The sequence below is a fragment of the Sapajus apella genome, unplaced genomic scaffold (assembly GCF_009761245.1).
Source record: "Sapajus apella isolate SASKATOON/1434 unplaced genomic scaffold, GSC_monkey_1.0 scaffold29, whole genome shotgun sequence".
NCBI classification, from domain to species: domain Eukaryota; kingdom Metazoa; phylum Chordata; class Mammalia; order Primates; family Cebidae; genus Sapajus; species Sapajus apella.
The window spans coordinates 248,214-273,898 of NW_022436969.1; the positions used below are offsets into that span (position 1 = coordinate 248,214).

The 25,685-nt window shown below is 36.7% G+C and overlaps 1 protein-coding gene across 2 annotated transcripts in view; it reads left to right on the plus strand.

Annotated features, from left to right (window-relative positions):
* Positions 1–25,064, plus strand: part of B4GALT6 (beta-1,4-galactosyltransferase 6) — a 61,055-nt gene extending 35,991 nt beyond the window's left edge. For both annotated transcript variants that reach the window (XM_032293112.1, XM_032293113.1), the window contains 6 exons: positions 955–1,079; positions 7,760–7,876; positions 16,735–16,922; positions 20,311–20,433; positions 21,068–21,169; positions 21,637–25,064. In XM_032293112.1, the coding sequence (XP_032149003.1) occupies positions 955–1,079; positions 7,760–7,876; positions 16,735–16,922; positions 20,311–20,433; positions 21,068–21,169; positions 21,637–21,784 (803 nt within the window). In that variant the 3' untranslated portion in view covers positions 21,785–25,064. The remainder of the gene's footprint in view (positions 1–954; positions 1,080–7,759; positions 7,877–16,734; positions 16,923–20,310; positions 20,434–21,067; positions 21,170–21,636) is intronic.
* Positions 25,065–25,685: the final 621 nt, after the last annotated feature.

Below are 25,685 nucleotides of genomic sequence, written 5' to 3' on the forward strand. Positions count from 1 at the left end.
CATGCAGCTATTTTAATTCAGGGGGAGATACAGAGGCTTCCTGATTTTCAGTTCTGTTTTAGGGTTAATGGAAGTGGTTTTCCAGCCAAGATTCATTCCTGTTTCAATGGTATACATTATTTCTAATGTATACTAGTCTACTAGTTTACTGCTAGTAAAAACACCTCCAGTAATGTCATATATTTGTTAATTTGGAGAATGAGTGCCTATTAGACCAGAACTATCTTAGAAGTGGTTTTTCAGTTTTGTATGCCAAAGGGCCTGATATATGTTAAGTGTTCAGAATCAATGCTTTGAATTATTTGCAAATTCCCTCTTAAGAAATGTCAGTAGGTAACAGTAATAGTAGCTAACATTTGTTGATTGCACCTAATGCCTGACACTGCGTGTGATCCTTCACAGAGATGATTTCATCAAATGGATACAACCGCCTTGGGAGGCAGGCATCACTGTCCCTTTCACAGAAGAGGAAGCTGAGGCACAGAGAAGTTAAATAATTTTCCCAATAGACAGAAGCTAGGAGTTGGTTTCTAGTCAATCCGACGGCTTATTTCATTCTTAAGTACTGTGCTGTTGTATCCCCTATGTTGAAAATGTGAAAACTAAAAGTGGTATTAAAATACTTGAATAGTTGTTAAATTGCAATGTTACAATGACATGCAAACATTTTCCAAAGAATAGTAAATTATTCAATGTATTACCCAAAAGCAAAAGGTTTTTTTTAAAAAAGAATTTGATTTCTTTGGCTGATTTACCAAACATAGTAGGGTGACCATGTATATTATCATTGAAACCAAAAGTGAAAGGGGCGCTATTCATAATTTTGTGGTGGTAGCAGGAATAAACTGTATTGTTCTGGCAACTAGTTATGCCATCACCCTGCTGATTATTTGTTTTACTAGATCTTTGAGGCAAAAAAATATTAAAACAGTTCTTCACATTTTGAATTTGTAGGAGGATTCCTCAATGTCAATGTAAGTGAAGTCAGTTTTGATGAAATTCATCAACTCTTCTCCAAGGATTTAGATATCGAGCCAGGGGGTCATTGGAGGCCAAAAGACTGTAAACCCAGATGGAAGGTGAGGTAAATTCTTTTCATAAGCAATTTAACCATTACTGCGCATTTGAGAAAAGAATGTGCTTGATTCAAAATACAGAGACAAATCTCTTTAAGTCTTAATACATTTAAAACATCAAAATTTTGTCTTTAATGTTTACTATTTATAATTCAAATGTGATTTAAGTGTTATGTGTGAAGACTGTAAATGCACCTGTGTATATACAAAATAGGTGCTCGGTTCATTCTCTTTGAGTTCCTGGTAATAAATACATGACTTGAGTTTGGCTTGGAAAATAGATTTTTTTGTTCTATTCTGTTTGGAAGAGAGGCTGTGAGTTCCCTGTCTCCTGCAGCTGTCCCTAATGATTACAGACACCTGCAGGCATAGCGTCACCCATTTCTGTAATTGTGAGAACTCACTGGGAGGATATTAATATCCTGATTTTCAGTTTGGTCTGGCTGGCATTGGGGTCTTCAAGCTCTGTTTCTCAGCATCCAAGATTCTAAAGAGGCTGCTCAGAGATCACTGTTGGACTTGAAAGGTTGGACTTTGGGCTCTTCTCAGCTTCAGAAGGCACAGCCCAAGCTTTCAGTCTTTTATCAGAATTCTATTCAATGTTTTGTTTGAAAAACTGTAAGGGGGTGTCTCTGTCTCTGCTGCTTTAAAAAAAATTGAAAGCCATAATTTAAACCAAACTTGCCTTCAAAGCTATGAAATTGGTTAATAAGTGCGTATTTATCTAATGTCATCACACTTGAGTAAGAAATAGCATTTATGTAATTCAAATGAAAATTACAACTGATTAAATGTTATTTCCTAAAGGATTGTGATGTAACCTTGATCTGGAAACAGTTTCAGTTTTCTCTTTTAAAACATTAGTATGCTTCTAGAATATTTGTATGTTAACCACCCCCCCAAAAAAATCACTAGTAGGAAGGAAAATCACATGCTATTAAACTCATGAAAAAGACCCTCTGACTCTACCATGAACTCTTAGTGTTTGAAGATGTGTATTATTTATATTTGTATTCCCAACACAGAGTGCATTGTCTTGTGTAAGGTAAGCACTAAACACGGTTTTGTTGAATTGACTTTATAAGATAAATAAAAGCCTTTTTGGCCTTGTCACAAATGATTCGCTAAATGTTCAGCTTTCTTATTGCCTTGAGCAAGTTGTGAAGCTGCTTAAATGGATTCCAGTACCAATTTTAGCAAAACATTTTATTTTATAATTGCCTTATGCTGTTTCCCAGATCAGATTCATTTAATAAATGAATCTGTTTATATTTCTTGATTGATTTTCCTCACATTTGTGTCTTTGTGAAATGCAGCCCAATTTACATACATTCTACCTTTTAAAAACAGCCTGGGCAGATAAATTATTTTTAACAGTTGGGTGCTGAGTGTGTATGCTGAATGCTAATGGAAAAAGAAGCACACTCAGTCACCGAGGCTATGGGATAGCATGGTGGTTGATGCTCAGACAGCTGTTTGTACAGGATGTAGCACACCCCTCAGGTGTGCTCTGGGTGCATACTAGTGGAACGGCTTGGGTTAGGAAAAGTGAAGTATACTTGTCCTGTTTCCAGTCATCTATACAAGATGGATTTTAAATTTTTTTGTTTGTTTTCTTGTCATTTTCCTGGAGACAGTTGTATCACATGAGTAGTTCCTACTTAGGGATGTTAGTAAACTGACTATAAACTACATATGACTCAGTAGGTAACAGTATTGAAAGGAGTTCCTGGAAAACTAATTCAGCTTAAAAATTAGCTTATTTTGGCTGGGCACGGTGGCTCACACCTGTAACCCAGCACTTTGGGAGGCTGAGTTGGGCAGATCACTTGAGGCCAAGAGTTTGAGACAGCCTAGCCAACATGGTGAAACCTCATCTCTACTAAAAATACAAAAATTAGCTGGGCATGGTGGCACATGCCTTTAATCCCAGCTACTCAGGAGGCTGAGGCAAGAGATTTGCTTGAACCCAGGAAGTGGAGGCTGCAATGAGCCGAGATTGCCCCACTGCGCTCTAGCCTGGGCAAAAAAGCAAGACTCTGTCTCAAAATAAAAATAAAAATATTTAGGAACTATATGATAAGGCTGATTTTATTTCAATTTTTAGCAAATCCTTCTCAGAATATAGTCTCTAGTTCCGAATTATACAACTAAAGTTATGAGAGGAATTTTGGAGATTATTCAGAGGTGAACTATACTCATATGAATATTATATAACTGTGAAATCACTAAATATTTAGTTAAATAGTTTATCCCCTTGCCTGTCCCTGCCTGCTTACTGATAATGTTCCATTCTCATACTGGAACAGTGGAGAGAGAGAGGGAAATAAGAAATAACTAGATTTGTATTAAACATTTGTCATCAACTTGATTCTTAATATTTGAGGCCCCTTTTTTAAATGAGAAAAAAAATACCAGTGAAGTTAGTTGATGGCAAATTAATTAGAACTGAGATCTTTCAAAACTGGTAATTTTTAGCAATTCCTCGGTATCTGTGAGTGCTGCAGGTTTGAGTGGAAGATTTCTGCACAGATTGGACACCTTATGGGGTAAGCATATATCTAAAGAAGAACATGAGGATACTTTGCAGGTCATTAAAAGTGAATTGTTTACCTGTGACATTGCCTTTCCATTCAGATTTCAGATGGAGGGCTTGATGAACAACTTTGGTCTATAACTTCCAGGCTTCAAGAACCAGGCAGATGCTTGATGCTTTTGCCTACCCAGAGGCCTGAAGTTTCATTTGTAGTACAGTGTACCTCAAAGATGAGTCCTGGCCCCTGTTTCAGAACTACTTGAGGCATGTGCTAAAAATGCTGATTTTCGGCTAGGTGTGGTAGTTCATACCTATAATTCCAGTGCTTTGGGAGACTGAGGCGGAACGATCACTTGAGCCCGGGAGTTTGAGGCTGCAGTGAGCTGTGATCACACCACTGCATTCCAGCCTGGGCTATAGAATGAGATTCCATCTGTAGAAGAAAAAAATGCAGATTTTTGAACTCACTCCTCAAACATTCTGAGTCTTTTGGTGGGAAGGAACAAGAACTTGCATTTTTAACCAAGTGCCTCCAGTGCTCCTGTAGGTACTGGAAATGAGGAGGAATAGGAAGATGGAACTAAAAACACTGGAGGAGAATGAGGGCTTACTAGCTTCTACTTACTCAGTGGCAGATAGCTAGATTCACCTTAAGGTTACCGAGTCTAAAGCCATGTCATTTAGGGACACCGTAGCTGGTGGTGTGCTGAAAATTTGAAAGTAGGACAGAAACTTGGTGGGAGAAATTGATGTGATAAACATTTTTCTTGATTATCTCCTCATGGTGTACATATGAAAAAATAAGCAAGGGAAAAAATGATGAATACGTTCAGCAAGATTTGTGGTTTTAAAGTAGGAGCACACTGAATGGAATAATTTTGCCTGAGCAAGAGGTGGTGAGGAGAGATTCAGGAAGATGAAGTTTTGTTTTATCAGAAGATTGTGACCAGATGTTCTCCATCTCCACTGGAGGTATATCAACAAGAGAGTGGCTCAAACAGCAAATTAGGGCACAGAGAAGAATGAATGACCTGAAACAGGCTATTAAGCCTTAAAATAAATGACCACAGAACACAGATCTTTTCTAGACAAAAAAATTGTAAATTATGGAGAACATTCTTCCACAGACACAAGAAGGGATGAGCCAGATGAATTTTTAAGATATTGTGTAGCTGTCTTTTAATAAAAATCTTTGCTTTAGATTTGTCATGTATTCACAATCTTTAATAACCCTCCCATGAAAATTTAGACATCTATTTGCTATTAACACATTAGGTTAGCTTATTTGAATTTGCCAAGACACTGGTAATTTCTTTCTTTTATCACCTTGCCAATTTCTTTGTAAGATTAAAAAAAAAAAAAACTCTTGATATTTAAATACGTCATTGAAGAGATGATTAGGAGCTAGAACTTTATCCTTATATGTTCGGCTCATCACTCAGCCTAATTGTCTTTAATTAATATGCACTGTCTTTAATCAGGACTCTGCAGCCATTTAATAATTTCTTCCCTCAAATATCTATAATTGGTCTTAACTGCTTTTACAGCTTATTGACATGTGGCCAAATGCAAAATCAAGAAGAGCAGGCTTGACTTATTAAGGTACATGTTATCACATGGATATGCCCTAGATAAGCTCAGTGGTGCGATATGTACTCGCCATCTAACCCTGTTTGTTCCTTTTACTTTTCATAGCACTTTCCCATCCTAAAAGTAAACTTAGGGGCCCCTGAGCTGATTTGGCAGTTGTTTTGGGAATTCCTTGAATGTGCCAGCCATTGGCGCTGAAGCCCAGCAGTAAGTCCCCCTCAGCATATAGTTCCAGCATAGTTGGCAGCCCTTGCGTGAGGGCAAGAAAGAGGTCTTGGGTGTTGGGTTGGTATTGCTGGGATAGTCTCATGGTCCTCAGGCTCCTGAGCCAAGGGAGACCTTATGGGAAAACCAAACAGGAATGGGACCCAAAGTTGGGCTGGCAGGGGCACCAGACCTCTTTAGTTCCTACCACTTACCAGATAGATATGCAGTAATTAATATAAATATGAAAACATCAGCCTCATAGCAGCCATTGTCTGTTTTTTTTGGTATTCCATCAGCATTAAGGGAAAATGAATGGTGGAGTTCGTAGTTTAGATATCTTCAATTTTACTAAACCATCTTTTGTTCTCTTTGTAAGTGAAACTTTAAATAATTTAAACATTTTTCCCATCTATGATTCTGGTAATGTAAAATACGTGGATAAATATTATTTTCTGTTGATGATACCTAATGTCGTGTCTGATTTTAAAAAGATTAGGTGCAAAGCTTATTAATTCTCAATTATTTGCATTATTCATTTATTAATAAACTTTATTTGGTATAGGTAAAATTTTAGTAAATCATACATTTAATCTTTCACAATATTCTGTTACAACCAGTTTAGATTGTATATTTAAAAAATCCAAATTATAGAGTAACACAGAGGTATTTTGGATAGATATACTTTCACTGTTGTGGTTTTTTTTTTTTTTTTTTTTAAAAATCTAATGATTTGGGAATTTATGATCTGTAGAAAGCTTGTTTTAATTTCAATTTTAGTAGAAAATTTGCAATAATAATAAAAGCAGCTTAGCTAGGAAGTTGCTGAGAAAAGTAATTTAGAAACCAGTTTAGCTTTTTCAAGGGCAAAATCTAAATTGTAAGGAGACCTAGATTGTAAGTTTGGATCCAAGAAATAGAGGATTTGAATTAGTGATGATTGATGATCATTCATGTATTCTAGTATTACATTAAAACATTTTATATAAATGGTGTTTTTAAGTTTGGGTTTGAGAGTTCCATTAGGTTGTGTTTTCTTGAGATGGAGTCTTGCTCTGTAGCCCAGGCTGGAGTGCAGTGGCGCGATCTCAGCTCACTGCAACCTCCGCCTCCCTGGTCCCGGTTCAAGCAATTCTCCTACCTCAGCCTCCCAAGTAGCTGGGATTACAGGCACGAGTCACCATGCCCAGCTAATTTTTGTATTTTTTTAGTAGAGATGGAATTTCACCATGTTGGCCAGTCTGATCTTGAACTCCTGATCTTGTGATCTGCCTGCCTCAGCCTCCCAAAGTGCTGGGATTACAGGCGTGAGCCACCGTGCCTGGCCCCATTAGGTTTTTAATTTCATATTAGAAGTAAGATTAATATACTAAGAAACTATTTTCATTTCCGTGTATGTGTTTTTTTCTTTTTGGATGAGAACAAATTTCTGTGGTTGATGAAAGAAATTTCTGTGCTGCTTACATCATCTTTTCTTGTTATGGTATGTTACCAATTTCATTTTAAACTGAAAATTATCCTACCACTGAAGTAAATTTTAAAACTTTATCAAAAACTTAATTCTGCATTTTGATAAAATGAAAAATATTATATTATCAAACTTCACGTGTATTTTGGGCCAATATCATGTATGATTGAGGTTTTTTGTATGCTGTGGCTGGAACACATGTGTGAAGATTTTGGTTTCTATTATATTTCTGAAAAATATCTCTAGGACAGAGAAACCATGTGTAAGATAGTAGATATTCAAGTGAAATGTCTTTTAAATTCAATTCAAAATCCAGAAAGTTATTATTTAGGATCTACTCTAAAAACGAGAAGTTACTCTTATGATACATCCCCCTCCCTTACTTTTCATGCCCAATTGATAGCCATATCCTGCTAGCTTACCTCTTAGATGTGTTGAAAACCCGTGTACTTCTCTTTTCCTTTAACTTCCTCTTAATTTAAGCTACCATTACCTCTTTTCTCAACAACTGTATTAATTGCCTAACCAGCTCCCTGAGTCAATTTTTTGGTCTTCTCCAGTCTGCTCTCCATATTGCCATCAAAGTAGTCTTTGCAGTCACTACATCTGATTTATCACTCTTTTCAGAATCCTTCTACAATTTCTTATGGTGTTCACAGGTTAAAGACCACAATCCTTAGAACAACCTTCAGAGCTCCTTCTACCTCTCAGCTTTGTAAGACCATAGCAGCATGCAGCAAGGGCTTTCTCCGTGTGTGCTTACTGTTGTATCTGTGGTGAGAAAGTTCATAAGGGTGTGGCTTTAAAACATCAGAAGTTTTCAGGGGTTAATTTTTATCCTTACCTATTGTATTTATTTACATACATGACTATTTTGTTTTAAAGGTGGCAGTTCTCATTCCTTTCCGTAATCGCCATGAACATCTTCCAATTTTTTTCTTACATCTGATTCCAATGCTCCAGAAACAAAGGCTGGAATTTGCCTTTTATGTCATTGAACAGGTGAGAATATTTATCATAGTTGTCACTAAGTATACTAGAATCTAAACTCTTAGATATGGTTAGATTAAACATGTTTAGGATTAATAAGGTAACTCAAATTCTTAGTTTTATAGTTGGATAAAATTACATTTTGGATTGGGCCTATATATTTCTTATAATAATTGTAATTTGGTCAAATGAGTTAATTGGCAATCATGTTTCACTTTAGTATGATAGCCTCGTTATATTTGAATGACATTCTAAACATTGGATTTTCAATCTATGATTTTTAAAATAACTTTATAGCTGATATTTACCTTATGGGATTAAATATGTCTTTGACTTGTATTATTCCTTTTTATGTTTTCATTAGGCTTATGCTCTTTATTTTTGAAAACATCTGTAAATTTCATTTAGTGAGAAACTGCTTATTTTATAATTTAGGCTATTTGTCAGCATTTAGACTCGTGTACAGACATCTGGACTCATAAGTGGTGCAATTCAAAGTTCTTGTCTAAATTATACTGAAGCACCCTACAGTTACCTCAGTTGTATTCGCAGTGTTTAATCTGAAAAGACATTCCAGTTTATGACCTATGAATTTAACTACAGAAAAGGAAGGAAAATTTTTTCTTTTTTTTTAATGTAATAGCAAAGCGTAGGTAATTCCCGATTGAGGATTCTTTGTACTATGGGGTAGTTGCTGGCAATCCCTGAAAATCAATATTGTGTTAACTTCGTTAGGTAATCAGTGCACCTGAATGAGAGCTAAGTAGTAAACCTAAAAACAAAAAGTAGTATACATTAAACATTTTCTGTCCTGTTTTCAGTTTTTCATTTTGGCAGGGAACCTTGACTGTTTTTGTTGCAGGGTATAGACTCAGCTCTATAGTTGGTAAGTCGATAAATATGAATCCAGTGAACTGACAGGTTAAAAAAAAAAAAAAGCTTACATTGCATGGAAGACTAAACTATGTGATGCCCAAGATCCCTTCCAAATTTGAGATTCTGTGATTCTTTTAGAAGAGATAACCAGGTGGAAAGTGGAACTTTAAAGTATTGTCAAAAAGATCTTATTTGTTTTGTTTCTGAACAGATGCTATAAGGCTGAATAGGTCGTAATTCTTTAACATAGTTAATTCAAATGGAGGTGAAATGACCCAGACTTACTTTTTGTAGTCAGTCTTTGTTTAAAGGCTGTAAAGTGTAAAGAAAGAATTTAATTTGCTACATTATTTTAAACATGGATAGCGTGATGGTTTGGAAACCTAAAAAAGGTCTGATAATACTTGAAGACCAGTTCTCCATGCCAGCTCGTACCAATTTGGTATTGTCACCTCATATTTCACATTTAAGTGTATGTGATAGATGGTGATTTTTCTCTTAATGTGTACTGACCTTTCCAGTTGCTTTACATCATTGCCGGCACTTGGTATGGTCAGTCTTTTTAAATTTTAGCCATTTTAGTGGGTCTGTAGTAGAATCTTATTTCCATGATGACTAATGTCGATCATCTTTTCATGCGCTTATTCGCTACCCGCATACCTTCTTTGGTGAAGTTTCTGTTCAAATATTTTGTTCATTTTTTAATTGGGTTGTCTTTGTTTTACTGAGTCGTAAGAGTTCTTTATGTATTTTAAATATAAGTCTTTTGTAAGACATAAGTTTTGCAAATATCTTATAGTCTGTGGCTTGCCTTTATATTTTCTTGACTGTTTTTTAAAAAGCAAGTTTTAAATTTTGATGAAGTCAGTTTATTCTTGTTTTTATACCTTGTGCTTTTTGTATTATATTTGAAAAATTGTTCTTTATGCTTTTCTCTTTCTTCCAGAAGCTTTATAGTTTTAGCTCTTACACTTAGGCTAATTCATTGAGTTAATCTTTAGATATGATATGAGCCAAGGGTGAAGTTTTGTTGTTTTGTTACCACTTGTTGAAAAGACTGTTTTCACCATTGAATTGCTTTGGCACCTTTGTTGAAAATCACTTAATATATACATGTCGTATGTATGCGGGTCTGTTTTTGGTCTCTGCATTTCATTGACTGCTTGTCAGTTTCTACTAAAAAGTCGGCTAGGCTTTATTTCCCTAGTTTTCAATAGATAAGTAACAGTATAAATGATTGACAAAGTGGTCTGACTTGTATTATTAGAAACTTTTATCTTCTCTTTTGGTAGAAAGTACTCAAAAATTTTTTTTGAGATGAGTCTCCCCCTGTCGCCCAGACTAGAGTGCAATAGCGTGATCTTGGCTCACTGCAACCTCCGTCTCCTGGGTTCAAGTGATTCTTCTGCCACAGCCTCCCAAGTAGCTGGGATTACAGGCACCTGCAATCATGCCTGGCTGATTTTTGGAAAATACTCAAATTTTTATTTGTAAAATGGTTATAGTTTCTCCAGTTCCTTTATTCTAAATCTGCCTTTTTTTTTTTTTTTTTAAGTTTCTCCTAGCTTTTTACCTCTGCTTTTTCTCCCTGGAAATGCTTGGTATTTAATATAACAAGCATACTTCTCTGTGTATAAATCATCATTTAAGTTTTGTGCCTTATGTACTTTTGAATGTAACAGTCTTTACTGTGAAATGTGACTTTTTTACTTAACAACTGAAAATTTTTATCTACCTTGATAGCTGTAGTTATAGATTATATCAGTTTTACTCATCTAGGAAAGTGCTAGCTTCCTTTGTGTAAACTTCAATTCCGCATAATGTATTGGGAGGTGAGAGAGCTGTCTCTGTTTTTAAAGGCATATTATCTTGAGAGGTCAGCACCAGTTATTTAGTGTATGTGATGAAGCAATCTTTGCAAAACAACAAAGGTCTGTGTTTTTATTTTCAAATCTTTAAAGTCTGAATCTCAGCCTTGATCAATACTAATTCAGGACCATGTGTTTGATAGAGTGAGATTTTGAGCTAGAAACGTCTTCACCATATTTGAAATAGAGGAGTAATTTTTCTGCTAGACAGGTACCCAGGGAATGCTAAGTAGTTGAAGAGCAGCTCAGGAATCCTGGTTAAATATGGAGGATGGACATAGGTTCACTGCTTCTTTACAAACTCCTAAAATGAGAATGAAAGAAAAAAGCTTTTGAAAAGTTACTAAACCTCAAGGACAGTGAGTAGTGGGTGAGAGATTTTCACACGTTTCTGTTAAGTCAGGAAGCAGATGGAGTGCTGACGCCTAGCAGAACAGAGGATGTGCAAACCCACGTGCTTGTAGAGGGCGATGTGACAAGACTAGAATCAATTTGTTGGACACACCTCTGTCTCAGTGCTGTCACAGAAGGTAGGCTGAAGCACTGCACTGAAGTAAGGAGATTGTTTAAAAGTTTGACTACAAAACAGTCAAATTCCCAGTTGCTCATCTTTGCTTGTATTGCCAGGTGATTACTCTGTTGTAACTTGTAGAAACGTTTCCCAGTTTATCCTCTGGAAAAAGTGTAGCAGGAAGCTCTTGAGGGTACTGATGCAGCTGTGTTGAAGGGCCTAAAACCAGGGGGATTAAGTAAGTCTGCATGCTGGCCTTAGGGACCCCCAGGCCTTTCCCTGTCTGATCTTTTGAAGCCAGCTGCCAGGTATGAATCTTCCCACCCCTCCAGCTATGGCAGGGCATAGTGGTGTCTTCACTAGAGAAATAGATTATCCCCAGGAAAAAGAGTCCAGATCTAATATTTGAAGGTCTCCCAAGGTAAAGGCCAGCCTGTCACTTTATCAGCTCCCTGCAGCCCAGTTTCATTCATTCATTCAACAAAGGGGATATGGCAGTGAACAAACCAGACAAGGCCCCCTCTTTTGCTGGCCCAGAAGAACAGGCAGTAGTAAATCATTGTGCAGTATCTCCATGGCACTCAGGGAAGAGATTGGTAAGGGCAGGTAGAGGTGCTCTTTTATGCAGACTATTTGGGGGAAGGCCTCTCTGGCGAGGTGAGATCGGAGCATCCTGGAATAATATAAAGGAGCATGCCATGCTGATGTGCAGGCTGTGCATTGTGGAGAAGGCAGGAGAATACTTGGTGAGTTTGAGCAAAAAAGTCGGTGTCGCCAGAGCAGGTGGTTGAGGAACATTCTGGGGAGGGAATCAGAGAAGCAAAAACAGAAGTAAACGATGAGGGCATGGATTATCCTGTGTGAGGTAGATTAACTCTATATAAAACCTTCAGAAGACACTAGATAAAGTGATGTTTTGGAAACCTAAAGAAGGTCACTTGAAGACCAGTTCTCCATGCCAGCTTGTACCACTTTTAGTATTGTTACTTCATATTTCACATTTAAATGTATGCGATAGGTGATAATTTTCTAGTAATGTATACTGACCTAATGTAAGTCTCTCCTCCACTTAAAACCCTTCACTGCCTTCTGGAGGGTCTTAAGTAGAGGAGGAATTTAATCGAAGTTTACAAAATGACTCTGGCTGCCGTCTTGTGAATAAGCTGTAGAGGGACAAGGCTAACGCAAGGAGGGCCGTTAGACAGTTTTGGCAGTTGTCCGGGCAGGCGATGGTTACCATTTGGGCATCTGTGGTCACAGAGGAGGTGGTGAGCAGTGGTTGGGTTTGGGCTGCCTTGGGTTTTAAAGTGGTATGAATTGCTGATGAATTGGATATGTAGCATGAATGATGGAGAACAGTCAAACATGATGCCAGGGTTTTTGTCCCGAATAAGGAAGGGCATTGCTGCTTCCTGAGCCATGCCCACTTTTGTTTGTTGTTTTAATTTGGTTCAGGAGTGTGTGTATGTCTGTGCTTATGTGAGTCAAGAGTGTTTTGCAACAATACTTGCATACGTATTCTCCTGAAGGGAGGTGGGCAGAGAAGTGCTTGGTAGAGAATGGTGGGTCCCTGGTGACACCTCCACCCCCGGGCTTGTCCCATGGACCTAGGTGAGGACAGGCATTTCTGTTTTTGGGCCCAAATATTGCATTTCCCAAGACCACCCTGGCCCACCATGCCCCCATCCTGTGGCTGTAAAAGCCCCGAGATTGTAGCAGGAAGAGACACAAGCGGATGGATGTTGAGAAGAACACACTGGTGGAAGAGCATACCACAGGCACCGACACACGCCAGCAGGCCATCGACCGTGGAACAACGCAAAGTTTGGCTGGGGTGGTTGGAGGAGAGCCCGGCCACTAAGCCCCCTAATTCCAGGGGAAAACCACCTTCCCACTCCATCTCCCTTCTAGCTCCCATCCGTCTGCTGAGAGCTACTTCCACTCAGTAAAACCTTGCACTTATTCTCCAAGCCCCCGTGTGAGTCCGATTCTTCCAGTATACCAAGGCAAGAACCCGGGATACAGAAAGCCCTCTGTCCTTGTGATACGGCAGAGAGTATGATTGAGATGATAAACACAAGCCGCCTACAGGCGGTTAAACTGAAAGAGCATACTGTATGTAACACATGCCCACTGGGGCTTCAGCTGTGAACATTCACCCTAGACGCTGCCATGGGGTCAGAGCCCCACAGGTTGCCGGTCTGCCTGCTCCCCCTAGAGGTTTGAGTAGTAGGGCACCGATGAAGTGAGCCACACCCCCATTGCATGCCCTGTGAGGGGCATATGAGCGTCTTATTCTCAAACATGAATGGGCAAGTCTATAATCCCCAGATATTTGAAGAAAGCCTCCGCAGGGTGAGACAAATCCAAGCAAAAAAGCAAGTGTAGAAAACACAGACAATGGAGGAAGCAGAGGAAATCTTAAAAAACCAAAAAGAATAAAATAAAAACATATCATTAGGATCTACAGTGAGGGAAGGAAGGATATTCTATGGAACAAAAGTAGTACATCACGAAGAATAATCAGAGAATAAGAAAGTTACTGAAAGATGAAAATAAACAAAACTTTCAATGGAATGGCTGGCAGATAAACTTAACTTTCCAAAATGGAACCAAAGCTAAGAAAATAAGAGAATCTATCGAAGAGTACCAGTATGTCATGGGAGTAATCACCTCAAAGTGGCCCCCAGGGGTCTTTGCCTCCTTGTAATCAGACCCGGTGTAGCCTTTTCCCACAGTGAATAAGGACTGCTTTGCATGGGGAGCCACATACTGTGGGAGGAACAGTACATGGCTTTTGAGGCTAGGTCGTAAAAAACATTGTTGCTTCTGCCTGGATCTCTGGATCAGTTGCTCTTGGGGAAGCCAGGTCCCCTGTCATACGGACACCCAAGCAGCCCCGTGGAGAGGAGCCGACTTGCCAGCACCATCTCATAGCCATGTGAGCAAGTCATCTTGGAAGTGGAAGGAACTGCCCAAAGTCAGGCCTTCCAAAGTGTCCAGCTGCCCAGCCTTCCAGTCTTCCAGCTGAGGCCCTGGACTTAATGGAGCAGAGATGAGGCATCTCTACTCTGCTCCCAGCATTCCCTCTCCCCAGAAGCCATCAGCATGATAAATGATTTATTTGTTTGTTTGTTTGACAGGGTCTTTCTCTGTTGTCCAGGCTGGAGTACAGTGGTACAATCTCAACTCACTGCAGCCTCGACCTCCTGTGCTCAGGCTGTCTTCCCACCTCAGCCTCCTGAGTATCTGGGACTGCTGGCACATGCCACCATGCCTGGCTAATTTTTGTATTTTTTGTGGAGTTGGGGTTTCACCACGTTGCCCAGGCTGGGACTATTGCTTTTTTTAAGCTACTAAGTTTTGCTGTGATTTATTACACATCCATAGATAATTAATAACATCCACTAATCAAGGGTATTATAAAGAACATAGCAGAAAAAATCCTGAGGGGAGTGAGAGAAAAATGAACAAAGACGGAGAAAATTTCCTAAAAGCGAAGACATAAATCTTTAGATTAAAGGGGCCCTACATGCACACATGAATAAGATACAAATCTGCTATGAAACGTGTTAAAATTTTAGAATACAAACAGAAAAGAGAAGATATTACAAAGGTTCTAGAGTACTGGGAATTCTAGGAAAAATGACAAATGATTATGAACCAGAAACCTATGAACGTTCTCAGCAATACTGGGAAATTTTTTCTCTGGATTTTTTTCCCCAGTCAAAATGACAAATGTGAGAATAGACTAATGGCATTTTCAGTCACTCATTGGCTAAAACATACTTTCCATAGGTCTCTACTTAGGAAGCTCCTGAAGAATGTGCCTCAGCAAATTAAGAATGCCAAGGAAAAGACATGTGTGATTTAGGGAATGACGAAGACCCAGGTGATATTCACACATGGCCTGGAAAGGGCAAGGGAGAGTTTGGCTTGAGAGCTGGAGAAGGAATTGATAGATGATTTGCTGTGTTTGAATGATTATATCAAGTATTAATAGGTGCAGGGCATATTTCTTGGGCCTTTTGTACAAAGTAATAATAGTTATATGGAAAACTGTAGTTAATCCCAGTTTACGAAAGAAAACAATCAATTTACTCAGCACTGAAGAAATATTAAATATTTACATAGTCCTAATAATGTAAACTCTTGATTTAACCAAAAATTATGATAAAACTGTATTGGGAGAAAGCGGTAGGAGCAGGAGGTATGGTGGTTTAACTCCTCCACTACCAGGATAAGAAGTCAGGAGACAGTGTCTAAAGTCAAAGAAGCAAGAAATTACTCAAAATACATACATAAATACCAGAATAAACTGGAAGAGTTGAAATCTATTACCCTTGGGGGATGGAGATGGATTAGATATGGAACTTCTTATTTCTGTTATAAGCCTTGAGTATCATGTCCATGTTTAATAAAAACAATTTTTAAAACCTTAAAGGAAAGTAGTTTGTTAAAGCTGATGTTGATGTACTAGTCATAACATTATAATTTAACTCCCTTTTCTTTTATTTGTATTTCACTGGTGAAAAAAAGAGGCTGTAAAAAATAAAGTGATTTCTATTACCTCAAGTTAGTGCAAGGCCCAGTACTAAAAATTAGTCATTTTCACTCTTGAGGGAGCATTCTGATGGTGACTACAATGTGTGTCTCATTCACTTCTGTTGTAATCCTTTTTTTGTTTTATATTTTAGAATGGTTTTGACAGATGTTGCTAAGACATTGGTAAATGCTCCTTAATTTCCTTTAGATGCAGAATGAAAGTTTGTTTGTTTTTTTTATTGCCACTGCACCTTAATTTGTGTTCACTGATAAAGGAAAATGGTTGTAATTTAGGGAGTTGGGTTCTGTATAATAAAATTCTATTTTTTTGGTCCCTTAAATAATGCCCTTAATCATAAGCAATAATAATAGAAACTATTTATTGCCCACATACTTTAATGCATTTTCTGTAACAGTAAAGGAAAATGGTTGTAATCAAGGAAGCTGGACTTTTTGTAATAAGTTCCAATTGTTTTTTTCTCTAAAATGCTCTTGTTATTTATTATAAGCATTGATAATACAAAGTTAGACTTCCCTGGTGTTGGTACTTGAGAAGGGGCACTGTTGAGTCATTTCTAGTTTTCTTCTCTTAGTATTGACAGCATATGGAAAGCTCTACTAAAAAAATAAAACCTATATTATTTTTAATGACTCTTCTTGGCATAAGTAATCTATATACTGATGTATTTCAAGTACAGCAGAAATAGAAATTATATAAATGTGCTGATGTACCAATGGACTAGACACTAAGTGTGTTCTTCTGTTATTATAAAATAATATAGTAAGTAAATTTAAACAGTATATTTGAAAATCTTAAGGTATGTTTATTACTTGTCTGTTTGATTTGGGTCTAATTATTGTAATCATTTGACCATGATGCAACAGGTTTGAAAAACAATAGAAAAAAGTCAGATGAAGTATGAGTACATTTCTATTTTTTTCTCTGGGTCTGCTCCATGAAGACTGGTACACAACCTTTTAATCGTGCGACGGGTTTGAAAAACAATAGAAAAAAGTCAGATGAAGTATGAGTACATTTCTATTTTTTTCTCTGGGTCTGCTCCATGAAGACTGGCACACAACCTTTTAATCGTGCGATGCTCTTCAATGTGGGCTTCAAAGAGGCCATGAAAGACAGTATCTGGGACTGTGTAATCTTCCACGATGTGGATCATCTACCTGAAAATGACCGGAACTATTACGGATGTGGAGAAATGCCACGTCATTTTGCTGCAAAGCTGGATAAATACATGTATATGTAAGTAGTATGCACTGTTCCTGATACTGTACAATATAATTGCACAGTCATAGCATTGAAATGATAGCAGCATTATGTCCCTAAATCTGAGAGAACTCAAGAATTCCAAGAATATCATCTTTAACTCCATCACGTCCTCCTGAGGAGTCAGGATACAGAGTGGCTTTTTGTTCCCCTGGGTGCTTCCTTACACAGAGGTTTGAATGTGGTGTGGTAGAAAAAACCTGGTTTCTGTGGTCAAGCACAGGCAGATTTAAACTTGGGTTCTCACGCTTATAGCTCCAGGACTTATAGGTAAGTCGCTTGCATCTCTGAAGGTATACTGCTTGTTCGCTGAGATAATAGATCCCGTCCATAGAGCTGTTGTGAGATCATATATGCTTTGTGCCTGCTGGGTGGTAGGTACATAACTCATCTTGACTCCTGCCTGTTCTCCTCCAGTGATGGTTTGGAGGGCCACAAAGCCCTCTCTTCTGCTACTTATTGTCTTCCTAAGCTATGCACTCTTGACCTGCCCTTTAATAAAAAAATCTTTTCCTTCTCTAATTGGACATAATTTAAGATGTGAACAGTTATCAGAGCTGAGACTGTAACTTAAAAGGACCTGAAAGAATGCAGGTATAATCCTGGGAAAGGATCACAGTTTTCATTGGCCAGTGGGAGTGGAGAGACAAGAAAGCTGTTTGTTGCTTAGGGCAGGAAGGTGTTGCTTATGTTACAGTTTTGCATGGTGCTAGTCTACAGAGTAGACAGAAGCAAAAAGTCTGACAAAAGCAAGAAAAGAATGCTTGCTTTCTTCTTCCTCTTCCTCCTCCCCACTCCCCTCCTTCCTCCTTCCCCCCTTCCCCCTCCCCTCTTTCCCCCTCCCCTCCCTCCCTCCCTCCTTCTTTCTTCCTTCTTCCTTTTTTTCCTGGTCATTGTTATCATTAGAAAACTTTTTCCTTTTTTACCTCTGTATCTGAGCTCTGAGTATGGGATTACCTTGAAGAAGGCCATCAAGGTTCACAATCTTGTTCTTACCACTTCTGGAAACTTGATTTTGGTCAGCTTGCTGGAATCAAATTAGATCCAAGGTAACCAATTTTCACTAAAAAGAAAAATTGTAAAGATCACATAAACTAAGAATTCTAAATTAATTTGATATACTTCAAAATATGAATCTCTAATGAACAAAATACTGTTGACCTTTGAACAGTGCAGGGGTTAGAGTGGTGACCTCCACCCCTGCTGGAATACAGTTGAAAATCTAGTATAACTTTTGATTCCCCAAAAGCTTAACTACTTATAGCCTGCTGTTAGCCAAGAGCCTTACCAATAATATAAACAATTGAGTAACACATATGTATATGTATTATATACCATATTCTTACCATAAAGTAAGCTAGAGAGAAGATGTTAAGAAAACCATAAGGAAGGGAAAATATAATTACTGTCCACTAAGTGGAAGTGGATCATCCTAAAGGTCTTCATCCTTGTTGTCCTCACGTGGAGTAGGCTGAGAAAGAGGAGGGGTTGGTCTTATCTCAAGGGTGGCAAGGTGAAAGAGTTGAGACGGAAAGGAGGCAGGACAGGAACATTCAGTGTAACTTTTATTGAAAAAAATTGTGTATCAGTGGACTTGTGCAGCTCAAACCTGTGTTGTTCAAGGGTCAGCTGTATTCATATCCAACTAGATTAATCCCTGGATTGGTAGGGCATCCTGGACGTTTGTGTAGAGATTAGAATGTAGCTCAGGGAGAATGGCAGTAGATCAAGGCATAGGCTGCACAGTGCATAGACATCAGCTGTGGGATGAAGCCTGGTGAAGCGTCCCTGTCCCACAGTGGTGGCCACACTGACACCTGCTGACCAGAGAACTCGGACCCCCCCTCCAGGTGTGGTGTCTCTCCCACTTTGGACAGTGTAAGATAAACACTGCAGGAGTTTTACTTGTTGGGTTTTGTTTTCTGTTCTTTAGTTTATCTGTTATACCTTCATTTTACCTACTAACTTTCCATTCTTTGTATAGTACAATTGACTATTTCCACTTAGTAAATGGAATTGACATGCTTGCTGATTTATACATGTCAGTAAACACACACACACATTTATTCACAATTCCCTATCTAACAATCTCATATTTCTCCTAAACTACTAGCCTGGGCAAGAATAATCCATCTGATGTGGAAAGTACATGGTGCGAAGAACACTTATTGGCCCTATGGAACCCCCAGCCAGTCTAATTATAATACCAGAACACTAAGTTCCCAAGTGTGAGCCTTGAGAGGTTTCAGGAGAGAGTATGGATGGCTTTAGGATCAGGGTTGCTGTTATTGTCTTGGAGTACCTTTTTCCTAGGGCGAGGGCAAGACTGCTTTTTTCTACAACCCTAGGCTTCCATGAAGGAGCTACTTACTCTTCCCTGGTCTATGTGCCACACGAGAACCCAGCTGGCAAACAGCACGTCCTTCTCACAGTGTGTGAAGAGAGTCTAACGAAAAGGTTCCTCTTCTGAGACAGCTTTGCTGTGGTCACAGCCAGGTTTCCCTCTGCTTGATTTTTGGGTGCTGTGCATGGTCATGTTTTCTCTGCTCCAGCATCTGCTCCCAACAGGCATGTTTCAGGCCACAGGAATGTATTCAGGGCTGCAGGTCAAGGGACGCTGCCTGAACATCAGAAAGCCAGTCTATATCTAAAAGAACAATTTAGCTAAGTAAAAATACAGTTTAGAAAAGTTTTAAAGCATTGTATTGTTTGACAAATTCCTTGGAGCATGAGTTAGGGAAGGATAAGGAAAATAAAATCAAAATAAAAATATAGATATTTCCATAAATATCAGTGCATTGAAAACACATTTGTAAATATCCATGAGTGTTTTGAGAGTATAATCCCAACAGATAAGATCATTATAAAAGTAGGCAGCTAGAAAATTAAATGCTAGAGTTGTCTTTTGTAATTGATATTTATCCTGCTCTATATAATAAATAATGCATTTATAATTCAGTTAATTTTTAAAATGTTACTCGTTTAGGAACATGACATGCATTGATAGTTATTAATATATTTAATCATGTTTACTTTTGTTGTGAAAATACACAATTTTGGGGCACTGGATTTTGAGCCTTACAGGTTTTATTTTGAGCCTTATTTGTATACTAAATATTAAATTTCAGTTACCATAAGTGCTTTATGTTTAACATAACATAATTTACATGCACTTGTTTCATTAGTGCATGTAATTTTATTTCATAAAAATGTTTTGTTTCTTGGTCTACTTTACATTTTTTAATATAATTATCTATAGAATACAAGGGCATATTTTACAAAGCAAATGAAAGACTGCAAACTTCATGTCACATGGCAAACTCGTATGACTTTATTTTTAGAATACTGTATCTTTCTTTTCTAGTCTTCCATATAAAGAGTTTTTTGGTGGTGTAAGTGGGCTGACAGTGGAACAATTTAGAAAGATCAATGGTTTTCCTAATGCCTTCTGGGGATGGGGAGGAGAAGATGATGACCTTTGGAACAGGTATGTTGAGGTACAAATTGTTAACTAATAGAATTTTTATAAATTTTATTTCTATTAGGTAAACTGTAGTACTTATCTATTCCAAGAAAAGATTCTTTGGAATGGGAAATGTTTGAGGTTTCTAAACCCTATTTTCTGTTTCTCCTTTTTATTATTTTTATTTATTTATTTTTTTTGGTTAAGATTGCTTTCTGAAATTGTCAGCAGCATATAGATTAGAGCAGTGGTCCCCAACTTTTTTGGCACCAGACACCAGTTTCCTAGAAGATAATTTTTCCATGGACCCAGGATGGTGGTTTTGGGATGAAACTGTTCCACCTCAGATCATCAGGCATTAGATTTTCAGAAGGAGCACACAACCTAGATCCCTCACATGTGCAGTTCACACTAGGGTTCACGCTCCTATGAGAATCTAATGCCACCGCTGGTGTGACAGAAGGAGCTCAGGCAGTAATTCTCACTCACCTCCTGCTGTGTGGCCCAGTTTTTAACAGGCCATGGACCTGTACTGGTTTGTAGCCCAGAGGTTGGGGAACCCTAGACTGAAGCATTCTTTTGTGTTTTAAAATTGAACTCACATAACCCATTTTCATATTTTATTTCTGAATTTTCATTTCCACATGTGGTATTACAGAGTTCACTATGCTGGATATAATGTAACCAGACCAGAGGGAGACTTAGGAAAATACAAGTCAATTCCTCATCACCATAGAGGTGAAGTCCAGTTTTTAGGACGGTAAGTTGAATGTCATCTTCAGATACCAAGGTAAATAAAAATGGGTTGAACCCAAACAAGCTGCTGAAGGGAATTTTCATAATGGAAGGAAAGTATTTTTTGCCAAAGGGAATCATTACAGAAGGAAGCATTTTTTGGTGCTTCTTTTGAAGAGATATACATATGTATGTATTAATAAATACACATATTTACCTTAAAGAGCCCGGTTAGCTATTTAAAGTGTAACATTTTATTTATTAAAGATGTCTAATTGTAAAAGTGCAAAATATTTTTTTCAGATGGCATTTTTTGAGTAGTAAAATTGCTAATTTAGAATAATAGTTTAAATATTCTTATATTATGCACAAGAACCAGAAATTGTAAAGAGCATTAGCTGCTTTAATTATAAGATGACCTTGAACACTTATCAGTTTTCCTTTTTGAACATGTTTCTATTACTTTTTTGTTTTTTTCCTCTAAAACTATAGGTATAAACTACTAAGGTATTCCAAGGAGCGTCAGTACATCGATGGGTTGAACAATTTAATATATAGGCCAAAAATACTGGTTGATAGGTTGTATACAAACATATCTGTAAACCTCATGCCAGAGTTAGCTCCAGTCGAAGACTATTAAAAGAAGTGGCCCTCATGGCAACATAGACCACAATGCTGGATCATAAATTTGGAGTGCACTCTTAGTGGACGTCAGTGATTGGCTGTGTCAAAGTGCCCCCTTTTCTGAGAAGAGCCAGCTGTCCTCAATGTTTACAGAGTGGGAATATATACGTACAATCACCCTTCTCTCACCTGTCCTGCCTGCTCTGAGACATGCCCCGAAGGTGAGCACCGCAGAAACTAGAAGCCACTACTTAAGATTGGAAGTTAAGAGAGCTCCCTCTGAAGAGAAAATTTTTATACTAAATCTATAATTTAATTCAAGAGAATGCTTTTATTTCCATTTAAACATATTTTGTATATATGTGATATAAATTAAGGTGTGCAAATTGTTAAAAATAAGATGTGTTGCAATTTTGCATGTAATTGGTTATACCTTTATTGGACTTTTATAGACATTTTTTATTTGCATGAAAAAAACCTCACTAAATTTATGCCACTAAACAAAGGTTAACCCTTGTGTGAAATGAAGGAACTGTCAATAATTGACAGCCAACTAATACAGTAAACTGTTATACTAGTTTTGAGCTTTAGACCTCAGCCTTTTGTGTGGAAGAAGTCACAGCTTTCTTAGGCTTTAAAGGGAAAGAAGAAAAGACTTAAACAGCTTTTCTTCCTACCAGTATTACCTATGTTTTTCCTTGCTTGCAGTCTCATCTGATTTTGCTAGAAATCACAACCATATTGTTTATGCATATTGCATGAGTATTACCAAGAAAATCTTAAAAGTTGTGATGTGACATGATATAAAGGACCTCTTTATGTTAAATGTCTTTCATGTACCTCTGGTGTGTCAGGGATTTTGTGCCTCAAAAAATGTTTCCAAGGTTGTGTGCTTATACTCTGTATTTTTTTTAAATTCACAGTGAACAGGACTTTTATTATTTCCAGTTTAGAAGAGCCAAAAAAAAGTATCTTCATTTAAAAAGAAATCAAGTCAGTTTTTTTTAAAAGAATGATCTATGGAAGAAAACCCAATAGTGCTTATAATATACAAATGAATTATTCTATTAGATAAGAATTAAATGTTCTATTTTTATGAAGATAAATACTTAGCAGATAAAAACATATTTTAAGTTTAGTTCTCAGACATAGAATTTCGCTTTTGGAGGGGACCCTTGAATGTTAGTCAGTTTCATTCAAACTATATATATATATTTTTCACTTTTAAGAGATTATATATCTGGTGTTAATTACTAAAATTTCCTTTCTAAAAGTATAATTTAATAATCTTAAAATACATGATCAGTTATTAAGTGCACTGATACTATAATGTCTTCTATATGTAGTATCTTGTATGTTTCCATGAGTGTCAGGGCTTTGTCCAGGTGTCTTCATATGACAGTTCTCTGAAAAAGGGTCTTACTACCTGATACCAAGTACCTATCTTAATTTTGGATGAAGTTTTCCACAGCAAAGCCAAACAGTGTTCTTTTTTGAAAATTAGCAGTTATAAAGATTCTTTAAAATATCTTGATATTTTCACAAATTTAAAACAAGAAAATAAAGTAACTCTTCGACAACAATAGGAATCTATATGTGAGAGAGATTTGTATAATATTTGCCTCAAGGATTGTTTACCTGAAACAGAACTATGGTTATTTATCTCAGATTGTAAGTTTTATTTTGAATGGCAATATTGATAACACAAATGACCACAAAATAAATTAGAAAATAATTGAAATTCTTACACTTTGAGAAAATGGATAGCGTCTCTGTTATGATACCAAACAAAATATTTTCACATTTATTTATTAGAAATATTTCCAAAATATTTATCTTTTGTGGTACTCAAAATAATGAAAAATCAAACTTTCTGAAAATTACAATATTTATAGCTTATTTGTGTATCAGTTCATTTTCTGTGTCTATTACTAATGTAGTTTTAAAAGTCAAACTGGGAATGTTAACATTTGTTGATCACTAATGTGATAGGGGTGTAATTAACCCAATAATACTGAAATAGTGGTGGGGAAAATTAGGACTGTTTCTGAGTCTTACTATAAAGGAAACACTTTTTTCTCTTTTTAATATGGAGCTGTCCACATTGGTATCTTTTCATTTTTATATGCATTTTACAATTTCAAGGAAATTTAGTACTACTAGTATCTGCCTTATTTTCTTAAGTATGACGTTAATTTTTGTTTCAGGAGTGAGATATAAACATTTTGCTTTTTTTTTCAGTTTTGAATATGGTTTGTTATCCTGTGAAAACACTCACTAGTTTGATTTTTGTTTGGTTTGCATTTTTAGTGTAGACCTAAAATTATTTTTGCCTATAAACAGTGACCTTAATGTGTTTCTGTAAGATTGACAGAGCTGTGCCCAGTTATCTTCATTGTATGACAATAAATCTATTACATAAAGATTAACAATTACATTGCAAATGCAAACTATCTTCTTTATAGTATGTTTGGAGGATTTATTAATGAGCGTATATTGATTGCCTTTTCCATATCAGTGCAATGCTAGGTATGTCCATGGAAAGAGTATTATTCATTTCTAAACAAATGAGGTCAAGAAAATTGAGATCTTTCTGAAATTATGAAGACATCCTCTGATAACTTATCTGTTGTATTTCCTAGTCTCAAAGTCAAGAAACCTGTATATGTGGACCTGGAGCTAATAGGAGGTCCCTATGGCACTAACTGGGAAAATTACATGGTGCTTTTCAACTACAGAAGGAAGTAATGATTAATGAGCCTGTCTGTAGAGAAGAAAAGGGGAAGAGTATGCATTTGCTGTAACATTGTATCTAATTCACAGTGGCGATAGTTAATTCTTCGCAAAAACTAGGGTTTTATGAGGATTTTTAAAATTTACATTTAAATTTTTGTTTTTGTGAAAAGGTATTCAGTAAAGATTATAATATTAAGTAAATACAGTTATGTTTTAAAAACTTGATTATATACCCTTTCCCAGCCAAGATACTTATACCTATTCTAAAACAAAATGGAAAAATGTCCAATACAATATTTTCTTTCTGGAGGCTTCCTACAAGTGAAAGCTGATTTTGTGTCATTTTATTTGGCCTTTGCTTGTCTTTGATGTATTTATGTATTTTTCAAATAAATACTACTATAGATTTATTGTCTTGGATTTGCAAGTATGCCTGTTGAGAGAACTGAACTGGTCATAATATTTATCAGAAAGAGGAAGTGTACTTAAGATTATTTTACTTATTTAGATGAAAGGCTTCTATATAAATGCACTGAAATAAATGCTAGTAATTTCTTGTATTCCCACTTTCTTCTTTTTTTGCTTCTCATGGAAATGTTTGTACTTTTTTATCATTGTCTTTTATGAAATATAATATTCTAAAGACTTTGTGTGAAGATGTAATTATTTTCTTCTCAGGAACGTTTCTGGGTTACCTGGGGTTTTTTTTGTTATCCTAAATTTTTAATTATTGATGACTATTTTGGTTGACATTAGGGTTGCTATATAAGCATAAGGTAACCACAGCTTAAATACATTTGGAGATCATCTTATTCCTTTTATCTCAAAAAGTAATATTTAAGTATTTTTCATTAGTACAACAATTAGTAATCTATTATATCAAGATAAATAATAATTCATTTTTAGCTTAAATTTTCTTCTCCCTGCACAACTTCAATAAACTAAGCTGGTGTACTATGCTCAATTTACTGCTTGTTTTTCAGGTATCAGGCAGTACAGATTTTTAAGGCAAAGAGCCAAATCTCAAAAATATTTAAGGACTAGATTTGTATTTGAGACTAGATTGTGAGATCATGAGTTTTATCAACTTATTATTTGTGAAATGAATTGTAATTACTTTATGTATAATAAGATCTATAGGGATATTGTTACTGCATGTCATAACTAAAACCAGTCATTAA